This window comes from Mustela nivalis, assembly GCF_964662115.1.
Source record: "Mustela nivalis genome assembly, chromosome: 9".
NCBI lineage: Eukaryota > Metazoa > Chordata > Mammalia > Carnivora > Mustelidae > Mustela > Mustela nivalis.
Genome location: NC_139028.1, coordinates 100,105,111 through 100,130,160, shown reverse-complemented (window position 1 = coordinate 100,130,160; position 25,050 = coordinate 100,105,111). Strand labels below are relative to the sequence as shown.

Below are 25,050 nucleotides of genomic sequence, written 5' to 3'. Positions count from 1 at the left end.
TGGGCTCTGTGTCCCCAAGAGTTTTACATCTAGTATAATCAGGAGCTCCCACCTGGGGGCCGATTGGACAGTGGCCTTCAGCGGGCTAAGTGCTAGTACAAATCACCCTGCTTCTTCTCCCAACAACCCTCCCAAGCAGAGCTGGTATCTCCACTGCACGGATGAAGAAACCATTTCTGTGACAAAGTGAGTGCGTCAATTAGCAGGTGCTCGAGCTTGGATCTGATCCTAGTTCTGTCAGATTCCAGCCCACACACTTCCAGGTTCTTCCTCTTGTCCTCATGCTGTGCCATGAATTGGTCTGGACTAGAGTTATGACATTTGCGTAAGTGTGATTCTTCTAGAAAATGGGAGATTAGCACCCCTAACAAATAGGGCTATTTCAGGACTCCAGAGAAAACCAATGGTAACATGTTCGTGAAAATGGGACACGAGGGTTCTCTGGGGACACGTCTTCACCCCACAAGGTCTGAGAGTCTGGCTTCCTCGGTGCTTCAGGCCAAGTAGATGGGAAAGGGATTCTGGGAGAAAGTGGTTACATGACAAAAAGAGGAAAAACAACAAGCCAGATTACAATTGTTATGTGGGTGTCTGTACCCGGTGGGGGACAGGGGAGCAAGGAAAAAAATGCTTGGTTGAAGCATGTGGATGCATTTTCTTTCAATTCAATTTCAGTGAGTTGTATATCGCTTTGCAAAGTGTATCATGCAGTAAGAACATTGGGATAGATTACATCTGGTTCCAGCTTCCTGGCCATGAGTGATAGGAACCCCGTTCAGGGACTTCGTCTAGTCCCAAGGACTGGAGCCCCTACCTCTTGGCAAATCCCAGGCATTCTTCCAGTAAGTCTCGGGAGTAGACGTCTCCGAGGGGATTCTGAGGGTTGATTAGTATGAGGCCTCTCACCTTTTTCCCCTAAAAAAAAAAAAAAAAACAAAACCAAAAAACCAACAAAACCACCAAAGCCCCCAAATAAACAAAACCCCCAAAAAACATCACTGAGGTGAACGCAACAGGTCCTTCACATCTACCTCAGGTTCAGCTGAAGGTCAAGTCAGGATACCTAGTTTTGGGCACCTCCCCGAGGCGTCTAGTTGGGATCTCAGCAGCTTAGGATCTGCAGCATGCAGCTCCCTTACTGCCCACACAGAGGGGGGCAAGGAGGAGCTCTGGGGTCGGCCCCCAGAGACAGGGCTCAGGGCTCAGGGCTCCTAGAGGGACATGCCCCTGGGATACCCCCTCCTCTGAAGAAGGAGCCTACAACACCTCGGTGAGAACGTGGTCCTGGGTCTCAGTACTCAGCCCCTCTCAGGGGCAGCAGCACCCACCGCGAAGACGCGGGTCCCTCCTTACTGCAAGGGTCGACTCAAGCAGAGCTCGCTCTAACTTGTCCACGGTGAGCTGGAACGGACAGGGGTTCGCATCCGTGCTCTGGAAGACAGACACTGCCTGAGCACTGCCTACCTGAATGCTTCCAAGCACCGGTCCCTCGCTCCTCTACACACCGCACAATCCCTCATTCTCAGGGCTGCTGTCCCTCATGCCCTCTTTGCCCTAATTTCTCCATTCTCCACCCCCCACCATCACTTATAGGGGAGGAGAGTGAGGTCCCCTACACCTTCCAAATGCCCTTGGAACATTCCATTGCCTGGTGGGGAGGGGCTGAGCAGGGGAAGGGGCCCCATTCTGACCTCGCTGTCCAGGTGGACAGGAATCAGCTCAATTTTCGAATACAGGCCGGAACTAAAGACGAAACCGCCATAGAAGGGGGTGGGGGTCAGAAAGGCCTCTGGAAGCGCAGAGAGACAATGCCGTCAGTCCGGGGGCTCTTGGTGGGAAACTGCCAGCCACCCCCCTCCCCAGACCAGAAGCAACACTACAGACAGAGGTTAGTTTGGCAATCTCCCCTACATGGGAGTTAATTTTTGGCCTCTAGCTCTATAAAGGTTACATTTTTTAAAAAGATTTTTTATTTCTTCATGTAACAGAGAGATCACAAGTAGGCAGAGAAGCAGGCAGAGAGAGAGGAGGAAGCAGGCTCCCTGCTGTGCAGAGAGTCCGATGTGGGGCTCAATCCCAAGACCCCGAGATCATGACCTGAGCCGAAGGCAGAGGATTAACCCACTGAGCCACCCAGGCGCCCCAAGGTTACATACTTATAAACATTATTCAGGGAACACTGGGGAAGGAGAGGGGAAGAATATTGCTAGGAATGGCTCGGAATCCAGGTTAAAAACCCAAACCAGCTTGCTCGCGGGTGGAGCCCTAGTCATCCAGCAAATCTTCCCAGCTCCTGTCCAACCATGAGAGGCTGAGGTCCGTGCCCAGAGAGGGCGCTCATCTCTCTGCATGGCTTCAGCTACCTGTCTCTGATGAGCCCCTGGGTTCTTTCCTTCCCTTTCTTTTGGCCTCATGGAGGAGTTAACCAAGGACATACTCCTTTGAGCGAAACTGGCCATCAGGGTAACTTCCTTCTACGGATCCAGAGCTAAGATCAGAGGCTCTCGCTCTGGTGTTGTCAGGAGGGAGACTGGGAACACATCCCTCGGCCTTATTTGATTTAAAATGAATTTGCCCCTCCTTTTTTTTTTTTTTTTTTTTTTTTGGCAAGGGAGATAGGAGTTAGGAAATCTAACTGGCCTAGGCTAGTTTACCAGGGCTCTCCGTACTGGGGTTGAGTCCAGAAGCCCAGCCAGTAATATATGGAGTTGGCTCCAATTCTCACTCTTTCTGAGGCACACCTCCTTGAGGACTGTCCCATATTTTCCTTCCATATTAAATGAGGACCCAAATCCATCCCTCCTATGGAAATAGTAGGAAGATGTTCGAATCGGGCTAGAAGTTCCAGCACATCCGGGGAAAGGCCTTTGAGTCAAGATATCCTTCTTTCCCTAAGGTCCAATGCCCATGAGTGCTATTTCCTGAGGGAAAGCAGAGTCCATCGACTTACCTCCTGGATCACACAGAACCATGGCTAGTGTGGAGAATACGGAGGAGCAGCCATTTAGAACAACTACCTGAAGATGCACAGAAGGCAGAAGTCAAAAGCCAAACCCCATGTAAGAAGGTCTGACCCCTTCGTCTCCCTCCCCTTAGGAGGAACAGGCAACAGGAACCTCCTCTTCCTCCAGGGGGTCTCCTCCAGGACCCACTGGCCTTGGCTCTGCCCTGGCCCTGAGGGTCTCTGCTGGTTCTAGAAAATGCAGGGAGTACCCCAAGCATATACCCTCTACCAGGGTGGCAGTGAGGCTGGGAAACGGACTCACATTTTCTGGATCGAGCTGAGCAGGTACCTTGCAATAGCAGGTCAGGAACCGGGCCACCTCCTCCCGCAGGCTGTGGGTAGACCCAGACAGACTTGGTGGTACTCAGACCCGGGGGCCTTGCCTTAGTCAACGTCTAGCCTACAGCTTTTTCCAAAGAGCAGGTCATCCAACCTCCTGTCACAGGGCTATCGACTGATGCTATCGACTCTCCAGGCGATGCAGACAATAGATGTGAGAGTTTGGACAAGAACTCAGGCCTTTTGAACTATAGGGCGATGCTATTTCTACTACATCAGGCTCCCTCCTGAGGAGGTTTCACTCTAGACATTTTCTAGAAGTTGTTACCCAAAGAAATAGGGAGGTAGCCAACCAAGAATCTGGCGCCCTGGGTCCTTGCCTTCCTGAGAACAGGTGTCTGGGGGCCACAAGACTGTAGATCTGGAAGTTGCTTACAATGGGTGCCCGGACCAATCAGGATACTGCAGCAGGACATCCTCGATGACATTCATATCACTCTGACTCAACTGTTGACAAATAGAGCACGAGGACAGCCAGATCAGGAATGACCAACAGGCTCATCCTACCACTAGGATGCGTATGGGTATTTGCCCTACAACCTGGGGTCTTACAGAAGAGAATAGGGAGTCATGTCACATGCCCCTTCATGAATGGAGGCCCCAATCCTCTTGTCATAGGTTACACAAAGAGAACTCACTGAGGACTGTTGTTGGACGACCTCCCCAACCCTACACTTGGGTCAGAGCTCCCTTGGCAGCCTACCCACCATAGACCCAGCCAGAGCACATCCCTAAACACAGTAAGCTAGGAGGTCAGATGTGTTATTCTATAAGATTTTCCCCCCCACTCCCTTCCTTATACTCTTAAGTCCCATTCATATATCTACCGCATGCTAAGAAAGATTCTAGAGGGGACTGAACCCGACAGTGGGTCCCAGCACAGCCCAAGACTTGGCTTACCCTTTCAGTCATCAGATCAAGGCAGAGCTTATTCTCACTGAGGCCAAGGTTAATGAAGCCCTGGAGATGGAAGGAACTGATCAGTCCACTTGCCCTGCCCTATAGGGACCTCCTAGAACATTCTAGTAAGCGCTCAACTTAGATTATTTCAAATGGAAATCTCACCGCCCCATGACGCAGTTCACTCCATGTCTAACAACCTCAAGCATCAGAAAACTTGTCACAGACTCAGAAATCGTACAGCTTGCAATTTCCCCCTTTAGAGCCACACAGTGCTTCTACACCAGAGAGCAGTCTCTGAGTTCCTATCACGTGCCAGACCCTAGACCAAGTGCCTCATGTAGTGCCCTTACTTCTCACAACTCCCGAGGAAATGTTCTATTATGGTCCTCGCTTTAAAGAGAGTGAAGCTTAGAATGGTAGACTACCCCACTAGCCACAGGACATTGGTGGTGGACAGAACTCCATCTGCCTGACCCTAGGGCCTGTCTCATGCCCATCTCTGCTACTTCCACTTCCGTGTTGCTGGAGGAGATAAGGTTCTTCAGAGTCCAGTGGAGATACTGGACTCAGCTGGTCCCCAGAGAAAGCAGATGGTCATTGACCATATCACTTAGCTAGAAACAGAAAAGAAGTAGAACTAGGGCTCTCCTCCATCATTTGGCTAGAAAGCTGCTGTGAACCTCTCCAGCTGGGAGCCTCTCATTGGCTCTCTAGCCTAACCTCCCCATCCTAACTCCTCACAGCTCTCATCACATCACTCACGTACCCTAATCTAGCCCATCCCTCCAAGCCCCTCCCATGGTAAAACTTCCACACCTGTAGTTCCTCTTACTTGAAAGACCGCCCCCCACCCCGGTCACCTCCATTGCATGACTGGCTGATTCAACTTTTAATACACCTCAGACCACCCAAGCAGGCCTCCCTTTACTTCTCTCAGGTTATTATTAATGTTCCTTTCTCCAGAGGCAGACTACATTCAGCACTAGACTCCCCTTTGGCCAGGGCAGGTTGGCTGAGCGCAGTAACCACAGTGACCACAGTGACCCCTAGTGGCCAAGAGCAAGGTCTGAGGGAAAGCTTGCGGAGGAAGGGCAGGGAGGACCCAGGTAGGGCCCTTAACTTTCTGGGCACTGTCACCGTGCTTCTGCGCCCATTACCTGATCTCTAAGATGATAATAGCGTCTACTTCGTGGAGCTAGGGAGAGTGTGAGAGAGAGAGAGAGCGCAGGGTTCCGTAAATTCTAGTGATCAGGGCCCTCGAGGAGATGTCTCTCCCGCCCCTCTACCCCCCACCCCCCGCATCCTCACCAAGGTGTTCTCGTCCTCATGGTATTTATCTCCTTGGTACATCTTGTAGTCCCGGAAGCTGGCCTGGTAGGAGGCAGAGATGTCGATCCCACGGCGGGACAGGTGCTGGCTGACAAATGTCGCTTCAGGGTCATTCAGTTGGTAACCTGGCTGGGCAGGCTGCCTGGATGACTGGGCCCATTGCCATTGCCCGCCTCCAGCATCACCCTTCACATCCAGAGAAGGGCAGGACGGTTGGAGCCCTGGGCCATCCGTGGCCCCAGACTGTAGGAGGTTGACCAACTGGTACATTAGGTTGCCCAGGAGGGCTTCCTGCTCCCCGGGGGCCTGATAAGGCCTCTTATCCTCTGGCACCAGGTCCTGCTGCTGGTGCCTGGTAGCGAGCTGCCTCATGTGCTTCTCGATGGCCTGCTTCAAGTGTAGCATCATCTCCATGGGCTGGGGGTGGACGCCCTGGTTTCCGAGGCCCTGACTGCCCATCTGACCCCAGGGCAGATGGACGGCGTCTGATGGGTGACTCATGCTCTGGGTCTCGGCCTCAGCAGGCTGGCTGGAACCTGCGGAGAGAGGGAGAGACTGTGCAGTGCAGCAAAGGAGACGCTCTTCGACCCTCGGGTTCAGGCCTGATCTCAGGCTTCCCACCGCCTCCTCCGACTTCCACGCCTTGGGTACAGACCCCTGTCAGTGCAGGGAGAATTACCAACTCACTCAAGGGGCAATGCTTAAGTGTCCCTGAGCCCAGACACTGGAACACTGTACTCAAATGACATTAAAATGTGTTCTGAGAAAAAGCATCAGGGCCCACTTTGAGAAAAGGGGGAAACTCAACAGGTAGGCTTGGGAGTCTCCACCCTGTGCCTCAATTAGAGCAATTCCTGCTTTACTGGGTTCTAAGAAAAAGGGAGTTTGAAGACAGAAAGAGAGAGGGAAGGGGAGGGAGGAAGACAGAGAAGGAGGCACAGAGACAGAAAGGAAATAAAAAGCCTGAGTAAATTATTCTGCTAGACTAGATATTAGTAAACTCTGCCCAAGGACCAGATCCAGCCACCTCTTCTTGCAAAGAAAGCTTTAATGGAAATACAGTCACATGTGCTTCTGTATCACCTCTGGCTGCTTTTATACCACAACGGCAGAGTGGAATAGGTGGGGCACAAACCATATGGCTCACAACGTCTAAAATATTCATTCTCTGGCCCTGTATGGACAAAGTTTGCCATCCCTTACTCGAGAACAACAGCCCTTCTTTTTTTTCTCTTTTTCCAAAGTTGGCCATACCAGATTTTCAAAACTTGGCCTTTTCCTTCCTTCCTTGTGTCGCCTCCTTATAAATGCCTTCGACCTGCTCCCAGTGATGGCCACCTTAGACTATCATCCCTACAAACCACGGGCGTGCTACGTAGCCCTTGAACTTCAGACTTCACCAGAATCATCCAGAGGACTTCTAAAGGACTGGGATGGAGAGGCCTCATTGCCAGACTTTCGTTCTGTAGGTGTGGGCTGGGAATTTTCAGTTCTAACAAGTTCCTGAGACTCTACTTTGAGAACTTCTACCTATTCAAACCAAACTTTCCTCTGAAGAGAAGTCAAAATGATGGGGAGGACCTAAGAAACACCTTTTTAAAGTCTCAAAGTATCCAAATACTGGACACTCTGCCCAATGTCTTCCAACCATGTCCCATCAGCCCGTGAGAGCCCCAGAGCCACGAGTAACTTCCCCCAGAGGACAATACTGTTCCTCGTTCATATGTTTACATATGTTCCTGGCACATATGTAAAAACGAATAGAAGAGGCCCAACCACAGGGATGTTGCCAAGTCCATGAGGAGAGGAGCCATCACTAAGACTTGGCAAGAGAAGATGGAATGATGACCAGGTGCAACCACGGACAAAGTCATGCCAAGTCTTGACTTAGGGCGCCAACCTCTCAGCAGCAGTCAGTGCTACGAAGAACTTCCCTCACCAGAATCAGGAACATGCATGCTATTTAGAAAGAACTAGAACCAGCATAAACCCTCATGTCTAGACTCACCCTTTGTTCCACAAGCAAAAGCTCTGCTCTAGCCCAAATTCCCTCCTTTAAAAGTAGGAAAGTCGGGGCACCTGGGTGGCTCAGTGGGTTAAAGCCTCTGCCTTCAGTTCGGGTCATGGTCCTGGGGTCCTGGGATTGAGCCCCATGTTGGGCTCTCTGCTCCGCAGGGAGCCTGCTTTCTCTCCTCTCTCTGCCTGCCTCTCTGCCTATTTGTGATTTCTCTCTGTCAAATAAATAAAATCTTTAAAAAAAAAAAAAAAGTAGGAAAGTCATGTGAATGGGGCTCTCCACCCTGCAGGTAAGCAGGTCACACTGTCCTTCTGGATACAGACATCCCCCTGATGTAAGAGGGTTCAACTTATGATTCTTTTTTCCTTTACAACGTGCGAAAATGATATGCATTCAGTAGAAACTTTACTTGGAATTTGGAATTTGAAGTTTTTCCTGGGCCAGGGTTACGCAATACGACCCTCTCTCTCTCGTGATGCTGGACACCAGCCATGAGCTGCAGCTCCCAGTCAGCCCCGCGACCACGAAGGTCAACAACCGGCTTGCAACTATCCAGGACCCAGACAACCCTTCCGCTTCTCACCTTCAGTACAGTATTCAGTAAATCATAGGAGATATTCAACACTTTATTATATAATAGACTGTTAGAGGACTTTGCCCCGGTGTAGGTTAATATGAGTGTTCTAAGCATATTTAAGGTAGGTTGGGCTACACTGTGATGTTCAGTAGTTTAGGTGTGTTAATTAAATGCATTTTCAACTTGTAATGGGTTCATCATTACATAACCCCTCATAAGTCAAGAGAGATCTATACCTGGAAAGCACAGAGGGGTAGTTAAGGGTCAAGAGGGATGCCTGTGGCTTTGCCTTCCAAAAAGTGGTGCCTGTCATCTCTGCTGGCCCTGAGGAGTGCTGGTGGGAAGGGCCACAATGGCGGACAAGATCTCTTTTCAATGGAAAAGAAGTTAGCAATCGGAGGAAAGCGGGGGTGGGGGGGCTGTTTTCTTCCAGGTCCGGACTCTCACATATTGAGAGTCTTGATCTGTGTCATCTTAATAACAAAAATAAAAGATCTCACAGCTCTGTAGTGTCTACTAGACCAGCGCGCGGCCCCAGAATTTAAGCAATAATCCCAGTTCCGGCTGGATTAGGAGCTGTCTTGGACTTCTTGCCCTGAGAGTCCTTGATGTTACCAAAGTTCCACGATTCTGCCCCATCTACCCATCTCAGCTGGGGACTCTAGGACCAAAGAAAACGGCAATCAGGATGCTGCTGACGGAACAGGCTTATGGAACAACAAACAGGTGCCAAGGCAAGTACCTGAAAGAAGTGTATTTTCTTGGAAACATGTATTTTCTAGTAAGGAAGTGAGAATGTGGCAAGGCCAGGAGGAAACCTGGCAGTTAAGCCTCTACGAAGATTTGTCTTTTCTCTAGGAAAAATCTATTGTGAAAGATGTTGGCCCACAAAGGCAATAATGTCCCTAAATTGTCTGTTGTTTAGGTAAACCAACCCTTTCCTCAAGTCCTCTTACACGTACCCTTGGTTTCAATATTCCCCAGCTTCCAACCATCTACCTGTTAAGTCACACTCTGGGGCACCTTCTAGAACAGCTAGAAGCTGTGTCTCAGAACCAGCCCAGTGGATAGCAACAGCCCTCTATAAAGGCTGACAAACAGTAGAAGCTGAGAAGGGGTGAACGTGTGAAATGAGCTAGGAGCAAGCTGGTCTCCGGTTCGTTTGCAATGCTAGCAAATGGGTATACCCTTTCTGGAAGGAAACTTTTTGCTGTCACTCTTCCTAGTACTCTACAAGCTTTTCCAGCTCTGTCTTGCCCTCCAACCTTCATTTACTTTGCCATATACCAGCCTCCCCTGCATCCCAGTCCTCTGACCTAATTCAGGTATGTCCTTCTTATTATGGTAAGTAGGATAAGGACTATAGAGTCTCCTTTACGTGCTGGGAAAGCAAGGTGTGGAAAAAATACAGCCACTCAACACAAGCCGCAAAACTAAAATCTCAGGTAAAAACAGCCTTGAAGATCCTAGGTTCTATTTTAGAGTTCCTGCTCGGCTATTGTAGCATGTGGCAAGAATTACCTCCCCTGTCTGGGCATCAGTTTCTCAATATGTAAGATAAAAAGATGCCTCAATTCAAGGTGAGAAAACTGAAGCTTAACAACGATGAGTCACTTCCACGGTCCCACAGGAGAGCCAGGATTTTAAACCTCAGACCTCCCACTTGAGCCCAGAAGTTCTGGGAATGAGAGTAAGCTGGCTGAAAACCAGTCCTGGCATGGACAGCTGCTGGGCTTCACGACACCATGCCCAGGAGATCTCAATTTTTGGAGTTGGATTAACTTCATCCAACAAACTTGTCCTCCTGTATTGTTCGTGACTCCGATTCTCTGGGCAGAAGCTGGTAAATACTCTGGAAGTGGTTACCTTAGAGTTGCATTTCTCAGAGGATCACTTTTCAAATACAGTGTCCAGAACACAAAATCCAGACACACGAGCAAACAGCATGAGGTGAGCCCAGGGCAGACAACAGAAAGACTGACTGGACTCCAGTTAATAAGAGTAGACTGTAACATTATTGCTTTTCTCTGCAAGGAGATAAAAACCCAAGTCTGAAAATCAGCAGATTGGAAATTATTTTCTTCCAAATCTGTCCCTTTGGTCGTCAATTCTAGAGGTTAAAATGCAACGACCAAAAGTGAAAAGCCTCAACGTAAGGGTTTATCATCATACTAGATCTCAGTAAAGAGAAAATTCGTAACCTGGAAGAAGAGCCTGAAGAAACTTTCTAGAATGTGACGTGGAAGATACAAAGGAAAGTTAAGAGAAGCTATGAGAAGATCTAAAATATACATATACATATTCATTCGGAGTCCCAAAGGAAGAGAAAAATGGAGCAGAAGCAATCTGAATAAGATGTTTTATCAGTGCCAAATAATCAGACACCAAAGCATGGATTCAAGAAGCCCAACAAATGCAAATTAGAATAAAGAAATCTACATATATACATACATATATATGTATATAGACATATATATATTTAGGATAATTTTATATATGTGTGTATATATATATATATATATATATATATATATATATATATATTACAAAAAGCAAACATCTCAAAAGCAGCCAAGAAAAAAAAGTTACCCTTAAAGGAATAACAGACCAGAAGCTAACTTCAGCCAACAGTGGAAACCTGAAACAATGAAATGTTATTTTCAATATACAGAAAGAAAATAGCTCCCAACCTAGGATCCCACAGCCATCAAAACATCAATGTTTCATTAGGCGGTACCAATTCCTCCCCCTGGAAGAACTGGGTTTGTGTGCAGGGTAGCACTAATCCACACAAGTAGGTTTGCCTTTAAAAACTTCAAGGCCAACTGAGTGAAAGAAACCAGACACAGTACATATTGTACAGTTCTACTTATAGAATGAGCAAGAGTAATCAAGAGTGATAAAAATCAGAACAGTGGTTGCCCGGGGAGAGAGCTGGGAAACTGACTATAATGGGGTGCAGGGAACTTTCTGGGGAGATGACGTGATCTAGATCTCAACGAGGTGGTGGTGACATGGCCATCACCATTTGTCATAGTGTCAAACTGGACACTTAGGAATTTTACTATATATAGGAACTGGGTTTTTTAAATGCAGCTGAGCTAAATGAAGACTCTTTTAGGCTATAAATAGCAAAGTGAAGTTTGTTTCCAATGCAAGCCCATGGAGTGGAAAGACCAATATGGGGCAGGTGCCAAGTACACAAGAGCATATTTACATCATTATTTATAGTAGGAAAAAAAGAAAAAAGAAGGATCAATTCTCAAAAAAAAAAAAAAAAAGGCACATATAGAGAATGTTTAAGTCTGGATGAAATGGATAATTCAGTTTAAAAATGCTGTTTAGTAATCTTAATCCCAGATGAGAAAGTTGAAACGATTTACATAGAAGTTATCAAAGAACTAATTCCCTAAAAAAGCAACTGGCCCAGACATACTTATCAGAAACTCCAGGTATATTTAAAGGAATACATTGTTGCAGTGCTATTTAAACTATTCTAGAGAAAAACATCCTCATTCTATAATTAAATAATGGATCTGATCAATTTTATATGAAGAACTATGGCCCCATCTCCCCTATGATGAGATTATCGGTACTTGAAAGTGGAATAACTCAGCAAACAGAATCCGACAGCATCACAACATAATCTTGCAACGAAACAGGATCATTCGGAGAATGGCAGGATGGGTCAATCCTAGGATATAAATTAACTTTTCATTAACAGATCCCAGAGGGATCTGTTAGATCAAGTGATCCTATCCCTCTAGGATAAAAATCACTTGATCTGTAGACACTAAAAAGACATCTGACAAAAATCAGACACCGGTTCTTGACTTAGATGGTAGGATGAATGGAAACCTCTTTAACACTAGACACCTCTCAGCCAAAAAGCCAGCCTCTTACTCAATCAGGAAACTCTGAAAGGTTGGAACTGCTGGGCAAAAGAAAAGCCCACCCATTGTCACTGTTAAATATCTAACATGGCACCAGGGGTCTCAGGTGAGCGTATTAGACAAGGAAAGAAACTAGAGTTAAAACAAGGGAATTTGGAGCGCCTGGGTGGCTCAGTGGGTTAGAGCCTCTGCTTTCGGCTCAGGTCATGATCCTAGGGTCCTGGGATCGAGCCCCGCATCGGGCTCTCTGCTCGGTGGGGAGCCTGCTTCCTCCTCTCTCTCTGCCTGCCTCTCTGCCTACTTGTGATCTCTCTCTGTCGAATAAATAAAATCTTTAAAAAAAAACAAAACAAAACAAAAAAAAAACCAAGGGAATTTGGAGGTCTGTTATCTCCAGATTACTACTCGCTGCCTGCAGGACACTAGACAATTGGCAGACAATCTACAAGGGAATTTAGTGTAGTTAGAGAACAGAGGCCCAACTCCTGTTTCTGTTTAAATACAGGTTTATGGGAACACAGCCTGGATTGCACATAAATCCCAACCAGACTTTGGTACTAGACACTAGACCAGTATTTTCAACCCCGGGTCACTTACCTAGTAAGTGAGCCTAGCAACTGCCCAGCAGCACTGGCCTCGTGCAGCATTTAACCCTAACCTCTGTGATGTAAGAATTATTCCCAGCCTTCAGATGGATCAACTAAGGGCATAATTTATTACAATCCACTGAATTTTACAAGGCCCTCTTCCAATATATCCAGAATAGGCATGAACGGTGTAAGCTGTTTGGGAAGACACAGAACCCTCTGAAACTCCAATATGATCAATGACAGCTGACCCTGATAGAGCATGGCCTTGAACCAGGCTCTGGCCTGGGTGACTTAATCCTCAAAACAACTGTTAGGAGAGTACCACCATTAGCTTCACTTTACAGATGAGAAAACAGAGGCCCCAAAGAAGGAGATGACTCACTCAAAGTAGGATGGGAAAGAGGAGCTTTAACCCCCAGTCTGCTAACCCTGGGCCCCAACTGCGCTCTTAACCATCCCTCCTCAAGGCCTCTTCCTGGAACCTGTGTATACCTTCAAAGCTTGGCGTTCAGTTGTGGGACTCCAGAAGCCCCCTAAGTCCATCAGTGGCCCTACCCCACCAGGTGATGAGGAGCCCCAGCTGACGCCCCGGCAATGTTTGGTCCAAAGCTCCTCTCCCGCTCCACATCCCATGGCTCCCCTGTCCCCACTACCCTACATTTGCCTTGTCTCTGTTTACACTCATTTCTTCTCCAGTCTAAAATCCCTATTGTGCCCCATAAAACTGTCCTTGACCATCAGGGCTCAGAGACCTCTCCACCACCCTCCTCCTCTCACTAAGCTTATTCTCGGCCTTGGGCCCCCGTGCTCTGCTTTTAAGTACAAGGTGGTTTCAAAGGCGATAATAAGATCCACCTTTTCCCTCCCAAGGGGATCTCCCCAGGCATTCCTTATTACCTACAATGGCCTTTCTTTGCATCTTCACAGAGAAAGGCTCAGCCAACGCCCATTCATGGAAGAGCCACGCACTGGAGCCATGGTTCTCAAACTCTGGAGGATTGGTACCCCCTGGAGAGCTATGAAAGAGCAGGAGGCTCTTGGAAGTAGGCTAAGGCCTGGGCCCAAGGAATAGCTCAAGGCTTCCAGGTGATTCAAGTACTACCAGCATTTGAGAACCACATCTCAATTAAGAACAAATGAGCTACTAGCTTTCCCCATCTGTGGAGAGGCCATGATGGAGAACCAAGGGGAACCGGGTTAACCTAGGGCTGGAAGACAACTTGACAAAGACCCTGGGAATGACTGCCAGAAAGACGGGTCCCCATCCCCCAGCCTTACCTGACGGCATCATCTCGCCAGGTCTTTCAGATCTTCAGTGATTCCTGGTTAAAGGGAAGGTTATGAAACCTACCTCCTGGAGGGTGGTGCAAAGGCTAAGGGGGAGGATGTACACTAAATGGGAGGGCAGGAAGAACCACCACATAACTCTTCGAGTGAGCTTATCGCTTTCACCCCGGGCAGCTCCTGTCCCGCTTCCCCTGAGGGTCAACAAACAGAAACAAGGCCAAAAGCAGCCTGTGGTCTGAAAACACCCTGCCTTGTGACTGTTCTCCGACGTTAGTGGGTGTTTGTCTAATGCACAGATGCCTGGGTTCCACGAAGGGTGTCAACTCAGTAGGTCTGTAACTCGGCCCCATAGTCTACTTTCTAAAGCAAACATGGCAGGTCGCGATGGACAGCTCTTGGAGAGATGCTGCCCTAGCCAACTCCACGGTGAGAGGAAGCATGGGCTGCGGGTGGGCACCTCACCCCAGAGGACTGGGACCTCACCTATCCCCCAGCCTGGCCTGTGCTGATGGCCCATCCCTTCTGTCATTTATCTGTTCCTTCCCCATTCATTAAAACACAAAACTAAAAGGCCGCCTGGGTGGCTCAGTGGGTTGAAGCCTCTGCCTTCGGCTCAGGTCATGATCTCGGGGTCCTGGGATGGAGCCCCACGTCGGGCTCTCTGCTCAGCGGGGAGCCTGCTTCCTCCTCTCTCCCTCTGCCTGCCTCTCTGCCTACTTGTGATCTCGCTCTCTCTCTCTCTCTCTCTCTCTCTCTGTCAAATACATAGATAAAACCTTAAAAAAAAACTCACACACACAAAACTAAAACCAATTCTCTAGGTACCTATTATGTACCCATACTGCGTGTATTACACCCTATGTTAGACTGTGCTAGACCCTAAGACTCTTGGAATGAAAGAAAAGGTCCTTGGTTCCCAGAAGCCCCAGAATACCTCCCAGTGGAAAAGTCTGATCCCATCTTTCCTGGGCTCAAGATCCTCCCATGGCTCCCCTTCACCCCACAGGGATTATAAAGTCAAATATCTTCGGGGACACAACAGTAACAAACGCGCAAAGCTGGCTTAAGGCACAGGGTAGGCGGGGGAGGACATTGGCTAACTGCAGCGTGGATGACCTCTCTCGGTGCATTCAAATTCTTTTTTTCTTTTAAGTAAGCACTTAAGTGAGCAAAATGTTTTGAGCAGACACTGTCAGCAACCCATCAGTCTATACCATCAGAATCCAAATTCCCTCATGTGGCATATCAAACTCTAGAATAATCAATCACAAACTACCTCCCTAATCTCATTCTTTGCACACCCCTCCCAGGCCCCCTGCTTGCAATGAGCCCAAACGCTGGCCCTCCTTAACTTGCCCAGCATGCCATGACTTCTCATTCCCCCTTCATACCTACTGTTCCCTGCATCCACGAGCCCTTTCACAGACTCACCTGGTCAGCAGACCTCTGCTTCTCCTTCAAGTCTACACGGGTGCGTCACCTGCTCCAGGGAATGCTCCTCGCTGACTCCCCAGAGAAGTTGAAGGGCCGGCGCCCTAGATCCCATGCACTTTACCCAAACTGAGGGTAGAAATTGCACAAGCCAGGCAGTGTCCCTCTGGGCCTTTGCGCCAGCTAGGCCTGCACGGCCCTGCCCCCAATGCCCAGTGGGCTCACTCTCTCACTGCCTTGTCCCTGCTCAAACATCACCTTCTCCCAGAGGCCTACTATGACCACCAACTTCGTTCCACAACCCACAGCCTCCCTTACCACACCATGGTGCCTCCTCGCTCCATTCTACCTGCCATGTTTTTACAGCAATTTCCCCCTCCAAACGTACCATACATTTTATTACTCATTATATGCATTGTTTCTTTTCAGTCCCGCTAAAACAGAAGGCAAAGGTCTTCAATTATTTTGTTTACTGATGTTTCCCAAATACAAAGAACTGTGCTTGGGCCTTACTTCCTTAGGGAAGTAACATTAGTGGATGAATGAGTGGAGAGATGGTTGGATGTGTGGATGGATGGATGGATGGATGGATGGACGGACGGATGCCTGAATACCCTAATGCAATTGTCCATGGTCTGGGTCTGCCTCTGCGCTTAGCTTCTCTGGTTCTTCCATTGTTCCAAGGCACGGGGGCAGGGGAGCTGGTTCTTGGTTAGTGTTTGTTCAAGAGTCTTGACAATTTACCAGTAATTGAGATGGGATTGAGGGAATCAATGAACTGTAGGCATCAGGTGAATGTTGACAGTGGAATGAAGCCTTTCCCAGAGGAAAACCCTCATTTCCCAACAACATGGACATTGTGGGGCATCGCCCACAACTTTCCACAGCATGGGCCCCTCTCCAGGGGCCCCCACTTCGACCACAACAGCTGTAACGAGGACCCGCCAAGAGGGGGCGCTAAACCCTTATTTTCCTTCCTGGCACGGAACACAGGGCCGCCACCTCCACAGCTGCGGTGATGCTGGGGTGAGAGGAGGAGGGAGGGTGGGCGATGGGCCGTGCCCTCTGAGAGCCGCCAGGTGCCGTGCACGTAGCGTGCGCCGCGGAGCCTGGGCAAAGGGCACCTCAGGCACCGTGCTGGGGTGGGCCACACGACCCCTTCTTACCCACCTGCAGCCCTGGGCTCTGAGGCGCTCCTGGGGTCTCCAGCTTGCAGACAGGAACTCTGGGCTCAGAGAGGTGGGGTGCCTTGGCCAATGGCACAAGACTAGAAAACATCAGTGGTGGGGTTAGAATCCAGATGGAGGGAGCACTGTTGTTCCCTCTCTCCACTCCTCCTCCTCCTCCCCAGCTCCTTTTGGCATCTCTGTTCCAGAAGCAAAAGCAAGAGTCTGAGTCCAGCATCTGACTTGGCCTAACTTAGAGGGCCCTGGGGTTCTCTTTCCACGTTGGGAGAGCAAGGAGGAAGACAGTGGGAGGTGGGGGAAGGCAGAGCTCTTCCCTCAAGGACCAGACGTCGCTGTCCCACCACCTCCCCGCTTGTTGATTTCAGCTCCCGGAGTTCTGCAGTAGCCACTTGGCCACACACAGATCCACTTCAGAGAGAGGAGCCTGGTAGCCACAGAAATGAGGGCAGGACAGGGAGGGGACTGCAAATGGTCCCCTGACCCATCTGAGAGAAAGACAGCCGTGGAATGCAGTCTCAGAAAGTTTGAGAAGACTTTGGCCTGTGCACCCTTGTGGCCAGAACCCAGGAGTCTGTAACGAGAGGCTCTCTTTGCTGACACGAGTCCAGAACCGACATTCTGGGCTTCCCAACAACCCAGTCTTGTCTTATAAATGGGGAAACTGAGGCCCAGCCAGATTTCCTCAACTTTGTCCAAGATGACTCCTCTTGAATTGGCCTGACTCCAGACATGTCTAAATCCAGGCCTAGTGTGTTCTCTCCCCAGATTCCTGGACCACAGCACCTGTACCCTAACAGTCCTGGTAGGTTTGGCCTGGTCTCCAGGTTGTATGAGGTCACCTGGATTAGGGAAACTGAGGAGGAGGAATGCCATGATGTCTGGCCCACCCACCCCCTCTTCTTGTGGCAGGACCTGAGGCCAGTTCCCACATGGTGGCCTCCTGGGTCCTGTTCCCCAAAGGGCACACCTCCACAAAGCCCCTCTGACTTCTCCAGCTCCTCAAGACAACAAAGACTGTCCCAGATCCTGAGCAGCTGCCGACCCAGGGGTTCTGACCTTAGCACTCACACCTGACTGCATCGTGAAGACCTCGAAGAGAGAAACTCTTTGCTTATACCTCTCTTTAGCCTATGGGGGCTGAGTATACAGTAGGTGGCAAGTAACTGCATCATGTTTACTTGTTTATCATTTACATGGAAAAACACAGCCAAAAAGCAGCTCTCTGTTTCTGAGAAACAGACAAACCTGGAAAATGACATTTGTGTCTTGTTGGACACCAGGAAGGAGCAAATTCACATTATTAATTCATTCAACAAACATTTATTGAGCAACTGCCAGGTGCTAGACACGCTTCTCGATGCTAGTGACACAGAAGGCAACAGAACAGATACGGCCCGCCGTGTTTACCGTCTACAGCAGGTGACAGAAAATGAACAACATAGATCAATAAATCTAGTTGCTGACTCTAAGTGCTACAAAGATCCAAGTTGGGCAGGGGATCCAGAGTGAAAGGGAATGCTATTTAGAGAGGGTAATTAAGCAAAGACCCACTGGGTGTGAGGGATCAATCCATGTGGATCTCTGGAGAACAGTGTTCCAGGCAGAGGGTATGGCGAGTGCAAAGGCCCTGAGGCTATATTTAAGGGAAGGACCTCGAAAGGTTTTGTGGACCTTGATAATAAGGACCTCGGGTTTTAATCTGAGCATGATGGAAAGACAGTAGAGATCTTCCAGAGCTGGTATGTGAGTCACTAACTGCCTTATGGAGCTGGCTGGGGGATCCCAAACCAGTGAGATAACTCCAGCTGCCTGAGGTACGTTCCTGGCTTGGATTCACTTGCTCTTATTGCTAGCTTGGAATACATTTGCTCCTTGAAAGCCCAACGTCTTCACCTAAAGCCCCCAGATAACATTCTCAACCAGAGGCTAGATCGGAATCACCCAGGAAGCTTTTCCCCAAAACCAGTGCCGAGTTCCACCTTAGCCTTGCTGACCCTGAGTCTCTAGGTTGGGCCTGGGGATGAATGTCACTCATTAGGAACCACTGTCTCAGAGGGGCTGTGGATGGCCTCTGGGGGCCTCTCCTTCCACCCCACACTTTACCTCCCTATACCTTTGGTGGTAAAAGGATGCTCAAGACCACAGCTTTCATCAGAACCCCCAAAGACTGAGATTCGCACGCCAAGGCAAACAAAGCAGGCGTGCCAGGGAAAACACAATGAGAGCCCACAGGCCGGTGTGCTGCCTGCCCCCTTGGCCTCCCTGCTCTTTTCCTCCCGCCGCCCCTGTCTCCTGCCAATGCCGCCCCCTCCAGCTTCTCCTCCTCCGGCTCCTGGCTTTGCCTAGATTTCTTTGGATGGCAGCGTCCCCCTTCCTCCCAGCACTTACTATGCTGCCAGCACTTAGTACCTCTTCCAACATGAATACGCTGTTCTCCCTGCCAGAGCTGTGGCTCAGTGAAGTCAGCCTCTTCTGGGCCCTTTCTGTTTGCTTTTCCGCAAGGTCTCCCCGCTCTGGCTGGCAAAGAGGAGTTTGTTCTGGCTGCCCTTTCCTCCCCCTGCCTGGGGTTCAGTTTCCCACTTCGGGCACAAAGAAAAGCGTTTTGTTTCATGTTTCAGTGACACTATCTACTCAAGTCACCCACACTTCAAAGTGGAAGGGGTCTCCTTCGAGATTCCAGGGCCTGGGAGGGAGACCGAGTGACCTTGGCCCCAGGTGTGCTGAGGGACAGCAGTGGGGTGACCGGGTGGCTTGGCTCCCTGCAGGGGCGGGGAGGGACAGTCTCGGCTTGGCAGACACTGAGCTCATCTGCTTGTGCTCTGGCCCCATTTGCAGTGATCCCCTGAGATGTCCCTTTCTCTAGAAGGGGTACGGTGGGGTATGAGCTACACAGAGCTATTGTCAGGGGACCAGGTTTTAAGACCCAGCTCAACCACCTCCACACTGTGTGGCTGCAAGTTGTTAATAAGCATCTCTGGGCATCAGTTGCTCATCTGTGAAGACAGAAGGGAAGGGGGTTGAGAGGAATGCCTATAAGTTTGAGCCTCCCCCCTTCCAAATTCTGTTCAGCTATCCACCAGACCGTTCTTCCGCCTGATTATTTTTTTTTAATTATTATTATTATTATTTTTTTTTTTTTTTGACAGATGGAGATCACAAGCAGACAGAGAGGCAGGCAGAGAGAGAGAGGGAAGCAGGCTCCCGGCTGAGCAGAGAGCCCGATGTGGGGCTCGATCCCAGGACCCTGGGATCATGACCCGAGCCGAAGGCAGAGGCTTTAACCCACTGAGCCACCCAGGTGCCCCCCGCCTGATTATTTAAACTTTCATTCTTTCAATCCATGGCTACTGAGACCTACTGCACACTCGCCACTCTCCCGAGACAAAAGCTATTACAAGGAATATTCCAGAGGGAGCCAATTCCTCCCGGCAGACCCAGGAGTCGGCCAGCTGAGCTTCCACAGGACTTTTCCTTCCAGTTAGAACACGTGTGTGATATCCTTCCCACCGGGAAACTTCTTGGCAGGAAGTCCTCTTGTCCCCTGAGTGGCCTGCCCTGGCTTGTGGAGCTGGGTCTCCCCCCATACCCAGATTCCCTGAAGCTGGTCCCTACCACCTCCCTTCTTCCTGGGAATTCTTGGACAGATCTAAGTCTCTGAAATCCTTTGTCTTCTAAGTTCCCCTCAGGGCCAGAGAGGGCTCCTTCTAACTACCCCCACCCCCCACCAGCCCTTCAGAAAATAGTTTCATCCTGTTCCAGTCACTGTTTATTGGGCACATGTTTGAGGCACTTAGCGAGGTTATCACGCCCCCTCCTCCACAGCCCTGGGCACCCAGTAACACTGGTGGCCACAACGAATGCCCCCATGTCATCCCCTGCTGTGTCAGCTCTGGGCTTGGCCACGCCATGTTCTCCGACTCTTGGAACATTAGCCAGCATGGCACAAACAGGAGTGTGACAAGTGCCCAGGCCATGGGGCTCTTCCTCTTGGAAGGCTTGCCTTAGAAGCCAGCCGCTGTGCTGTAAGGAATCTCAGGCTAGGCCATGAGGAGAGACAGCCTGGGGGGTGGTGAGAGGCACCTTGCTCCTTCCAGCCCCAGCCAGGAGGGCCTCTCCGATTTCAGCCCCATGAGTACTCTTGGCAATAAAAGGTAAAGCTGAAGAAACGACCCAACTTGAGGCCCATTAACCCACAGAACATGAGAAATAAGGAATCATTGTTTTAAGCCAAAAATGCCAGGGATGATTTGTCACACAGCGATAGAAAATTGAAACGAACCCAAAGCCCTGGATCCGATGATGGTCACCCCTATTTTCCAGATGCTGAGTCTGAGCTTCGGGGAGCCCGAGTGCGTGTCGCAGGGTTGCGCAGCGAGTCAGCGCGTGTGGCGGCCGTGAGGAGGAGCATTTATCTCCTGCTGGGGGGCTCGCTGGTCAGACACCCCAGCTCCTGTCCGCCTGGATCCACCAGCACATTCTCCCTGCGGCCCACGTCTGCTCCCTCGAGGCTGCCGCCAGCCCGTGGAGTACCCGGGGACCGGCCCAGCCTATTAGCAGGAGACATGGAGGTGCCTCCAGCAGCCTAGTTTGCCTCAAGGATGCCCCCCATTGGCCTAGCTGAGCTTTTTCTAGAACTGTGCGGCAATGCAAGACTCTTCTTGCCTCAAGTCCCCTTCGTTTTCTCTTCTTCACCAGGATGGCCCCGTCGGAAGTTTCTTCGGTCTCCTTCCCCTCCCCCCTCCTTATGCCTCACAGGTGTTTCCTCCAACAAATACATATGTCTTGACTCCCGCTGTGGCGTCTGCTTCTCAGAGGATGTGGACTCACACAGGGACGACACGGGGACTCAGGCCGTGGAACCTCTCCCAACATTTGCCCTTCTTTCTCTCCCTACTCTTTTCCTCTCTTCAAAAAAAGAGGCATCTTCAAAGGGCATGACCATCCAGGCCTCAGATTTTCGAAGGCCACGGAAAAAGGACAACTCCCAGGACAAGATAAACAAGGGGGCAGAACCTCCTCAGACATGCCTGGGGCGCCGGACAGACACCCACCTCTTCAGGAACTGACGCGACCTGGGAGCGTCCCCAGAAGGAAAGACGCTAAAATTTATTTTCTTCTCTGCCCCTGGCTCTTTACACAGCCTCTTACTGAGTCCTCCCGAACGGTGAGGCCAGCGTTATGACCCCTACTGTACAGGCGAGGACACAACGCTCAGAGAGGGGAGGCCTCAAGTCACACAGCGACCATGAGGGAGGGCTGAGATTTAAACCCGGGAAGCTGAGCCACCAGGCGCTTTCCAGATCCTGGGGGTAAATCTCTTGTGCTTTTACATGTTCCTGGAAGACCTGGGGCATATTCCTTGATCTCTCTGCGTCTCTGTTGCCCCACATATAAAACCTGGACACTAGCTGTCCCTTCTTCCTAGGGAGCTTGTAAGCACAGAAGCTAGAATCGGGGGCTAGTGGCGGGTCAGGACACACTAGCTGTGCTCTGCACGGTCACCTCGCCTTGTTATACTTCTTCGCACCATTCCGCTGTTGACACAAATAAGAAGCTTTAAAAAAAAAGAAAGAAAGAAAGAAAGAAATCCAAACCCAGGCTGATCCCAATTATACCAGAGACAACATCCCGGCCTGATTCATAATCTGGTGCTGCTTTCATTCCTATAAAAACACACCAGATCAACAACTGAAACCCTGATAAATTAGCAGAGAATGCACAAAAACTGAAGGCTTCCAGCCAGGGCCCCTTCCTAAAAAAAAAAAAAAAAAGACAGATTCTTTCCCCATGAGGGGAGGTTTTCCACAGGGACCCAGCCCCGTGCTTTGGCTCAGGGACCACGCTGCTCTCTCCTTCAGAAAGCTCCTGGGATAAAAATAGCCAAGCAGCAGCCGGCTGACTTCTGGGGCTTGGAGAAGAAAAGGGAGGGATGGGGCAAGGTAGGGGGGGCCTGGCTCCTGGACACCTGCCCATGTTCTTGAGAAACAGGGGGGCGGGGCTCTGCAATGTGGGGTCTGAGGTAGGGAGAGGAGGGAGAACTATCAGATCAGGACTCGGCAAATTTCTCAAGCCAGAGCATTCTATGGAAATACTGCTCAGGAAGTGAGAAGAGGAATGTCGGGGGGCTAGACTCTGACAGCCCGGAAGGGGAGAGGCAGGCCGCAGGGCCTCCTCGCGAGAAAGACAGGAGGGGCCCCTGAGTACATTAAAGACAAAACCAAAGCACACCAAGGCCCAGGTGACCCTGACTGAAGTGTCTAAAAGGAACCCAGGCTCCTGGAGCTGCTTCCAAGAGACCCATGTTCTGCGCAAGTTGTCCTCTAGCCTTCTTCTTCCTAAGCGACCCCTTGGCCAGTGCAAGGTCCAACACTCCTCCGGAGGGCCACATCCCTGGGCCATCAAGTCAGCATGCAAGCAGAACAGGGGACCCCTACAGTGCTGCGGCCCTCGGACTCTTCCCAACTATGAGGAATCTTCAAAACTGGGCAGTTCTTTATTTGGGCTTCATAGTGCAGATGGGGCCTCTGCAGTCCGAGGAGGGCAGTCGGTGTGTCCAAACCACAGAGCACGTCTCCTGAGCTGCCGGTGAGCCCATCTGCCCAGAATGTCGTTCATCCAGCAAGAATGACTGAGCACCAGTGACGCTCCAGGCACTGTCCTTGGGCAGTCGGTGTACAAGGGCAGGGGCTGACCCTCTTGTCAGGTGTACACAGAAAGTCTCTCTGTTAAGGTGACATTTGAGACCTGCAGGCAGGAAGGATGAGCCAGGAGGCCGCCTGGCAGGGGAATCATAAGTGAAAAGGCCCAGAAGCTTAATGTCCTCCAGGCCCAGCAAGAGGCTGTGTGGCCGGAGCAGAGGATTTGGAGACGAGGTCAGAGGAACAAGAGGGTTCTGTAGGCCACTGGGAGGACACAGCCTTCCCCCGTGGGGCAGGAAGCCTTTGTAGGGTTTTGAGCAAGACCTGATCTGTTGTAGCACTGGAAAAGCTCTCTGATTCGAGTGGAAAGGGTGCTGTTGTAGAAGGTCAAGGGTGGGACCAGAGAGGAGATACTGCTATATCCCCAGGGTGAGGGGGAGATAACGTGGCTCCGGGTGGTCCTGAGAGGATGATAAGAAGTAGCTGATTCTGGGTAGAGGTCAAGCCTACAGGGGTGTGGTGGGAGAGGAAGAAGGCCTCAAGGAGAACCAGTGGAAAGATCAAGTTGCCTTTTACTTCGGTGGGGAAACCTGGGACAAGGGTGTGGATCCAGCCTGGGGTCAGAATCTATTCCCTGAGGGGCTCTCATCCGATCACCGGGTCACTTTAGCCCAGAACGGCCTGCGGCCCGAGTGCGAGGTCAGCCCCAAGCTGTGTGGCCGAGAACACAAGCCTGGGTCCAGGCTGTGTGACAGGTCAGATTCCATGAGCCCCAGTTCACTCACGATGCCTCCCCCATCCAGCCCAGCCCGACTGCACTGGTTCCAAGAAACTCATCTACTCCAAAGACAGTTTTAGACCATTTTTTCCATTTCTCTACTATTTAATGATTTATAAAACATTCTTTCCTGTGTTAGTCACATGACCCTTATCACAAGCCAACATGATATACGGGACAGCAATTATTAGTCTTATTTTACACATGAGGAAACTGAGGCATGGAAAGGCTAAGTCCCTTGGACAAGACTGCGTAACCACACTGTCCAGGGTTAGGGGCAGAACCCTTCTCTGCCTCCACATACCACAGCTCCAGGCTCAGTGAAGCTGGCAGAGCTGTGGAGCAGCTGAGCTGAACTTGGCCACAGCTAATCTCTCCAACACAGCAGTCACTAGTTACACGTGGCCGTCTGAATTCAAATTTAAAAAGAATTAAAAATAAATACAATGTAAAAATGAAATCCTTCAGTCATCCCAGCCACATTTCAAATATTTGATGTGGTCAGTGGCTATCATATTGGACAGCCCAGATAGAGGAAAGTTTCCATTATTGCAGAAACTCCTACTGAACACAGTCATTTGGACACCCCCATCCTGCCCTCTATGACCCTAACTCCCAATGTCAGAGTGGAGGGGTCTGGGTAGAATGTAGTATCAGACCAACTTCCATCATGCTCAACTTTCACCCTGACAGCATACCACCTATACCATATCTTACTTAATAACTGGGTTTTTTTTAAGATTTTATTTTATTTATTTGGAGAGAGAACAAGAGAGAGAGAGACAGTATGTGCACATGCAAATAGGGGGAAGGGGTGGAAGGAGAGGGAGAGAGAGACTCCCAAGCCGACTCTGAGCTGAGTGCAGAGCCTGATGCAGGGCTTGAACTCACCGTGCTGAGATCATGACCTAAGCTGAAACCAAGAGTCAGTCGTTCAACTGACTAAGCCACCCAGGTGCCCCCAAACTCAGCTGATTTTCTACTGGAACATTTACTTAATGGGTAAAAAGGCTGGGGCTCAGAAAGATGAAGAAATGTGCCCAAGGGCACATAGCTGGTCAAATGGCGAATTCTTTT

The 25,050-nt window shown here is 50.0% G+C and overlaps 1 protein-coding gene across 2 annotated transcripts in view; it reads right to left on the bottom strand.

The window, feature by feature from the left end:
• Positions 1 to 25,050, bottom strand: part of ACCSL (1-aminocyclopropane-1-carboxylate synthase homolog (inactive) like) — a 63,305-nt gene that overhangs the window by 4,262 nt on the left and 33,993 nt on the right. Inside the window, exons 1-9 of one of the 2 annotated variants that reach the window (XM_082684034.1) lie at positions 13,931 to 13,986; positions 5,555 to 6,111; positions 4,244 to 4,303; positions 3,720 to 3,790; positions 3,267 to 3,336; positions 2,951 to 3,017; positions 1,692 to 1,789; positions 1,354 to 1,431; positions 815 to 915 (exon numbers count right to left, since the gene is read on the bottom strand). In XM_082684034.1, the coding sequence (XP_082540160.1) occupies positions 815 to 915; positions 1,354 to 1,431; positions 1,692 to 1,789; positions 2,951 to 3,017; positions 3,267 to 3,336; positions 3,720 to 3,790; positions 4,244 to 4,303; positions 5,555 to 6,111; positions 13,931 to 13,943 (1,115 nt within the window). In that variant the 5' untranslated portion in view covers positions 13,944 to 13,986. Of the gene's footprint in view, positions 1 to 814; positions 916 to 1,353; positions 1,432 to 1,691; positions 1,790 to 2,950; positions 3,018 to 3,266; positions 3,337 to 3,719; positions 3,791 to 4,243; positions 4,304 to 5,554; positions 6,112 to 13,930; positions 13,987 to 25,050 lie in introns of those variants that run through there. The other variant, XM_082684035.1, reaches the window with a different exon arrangement.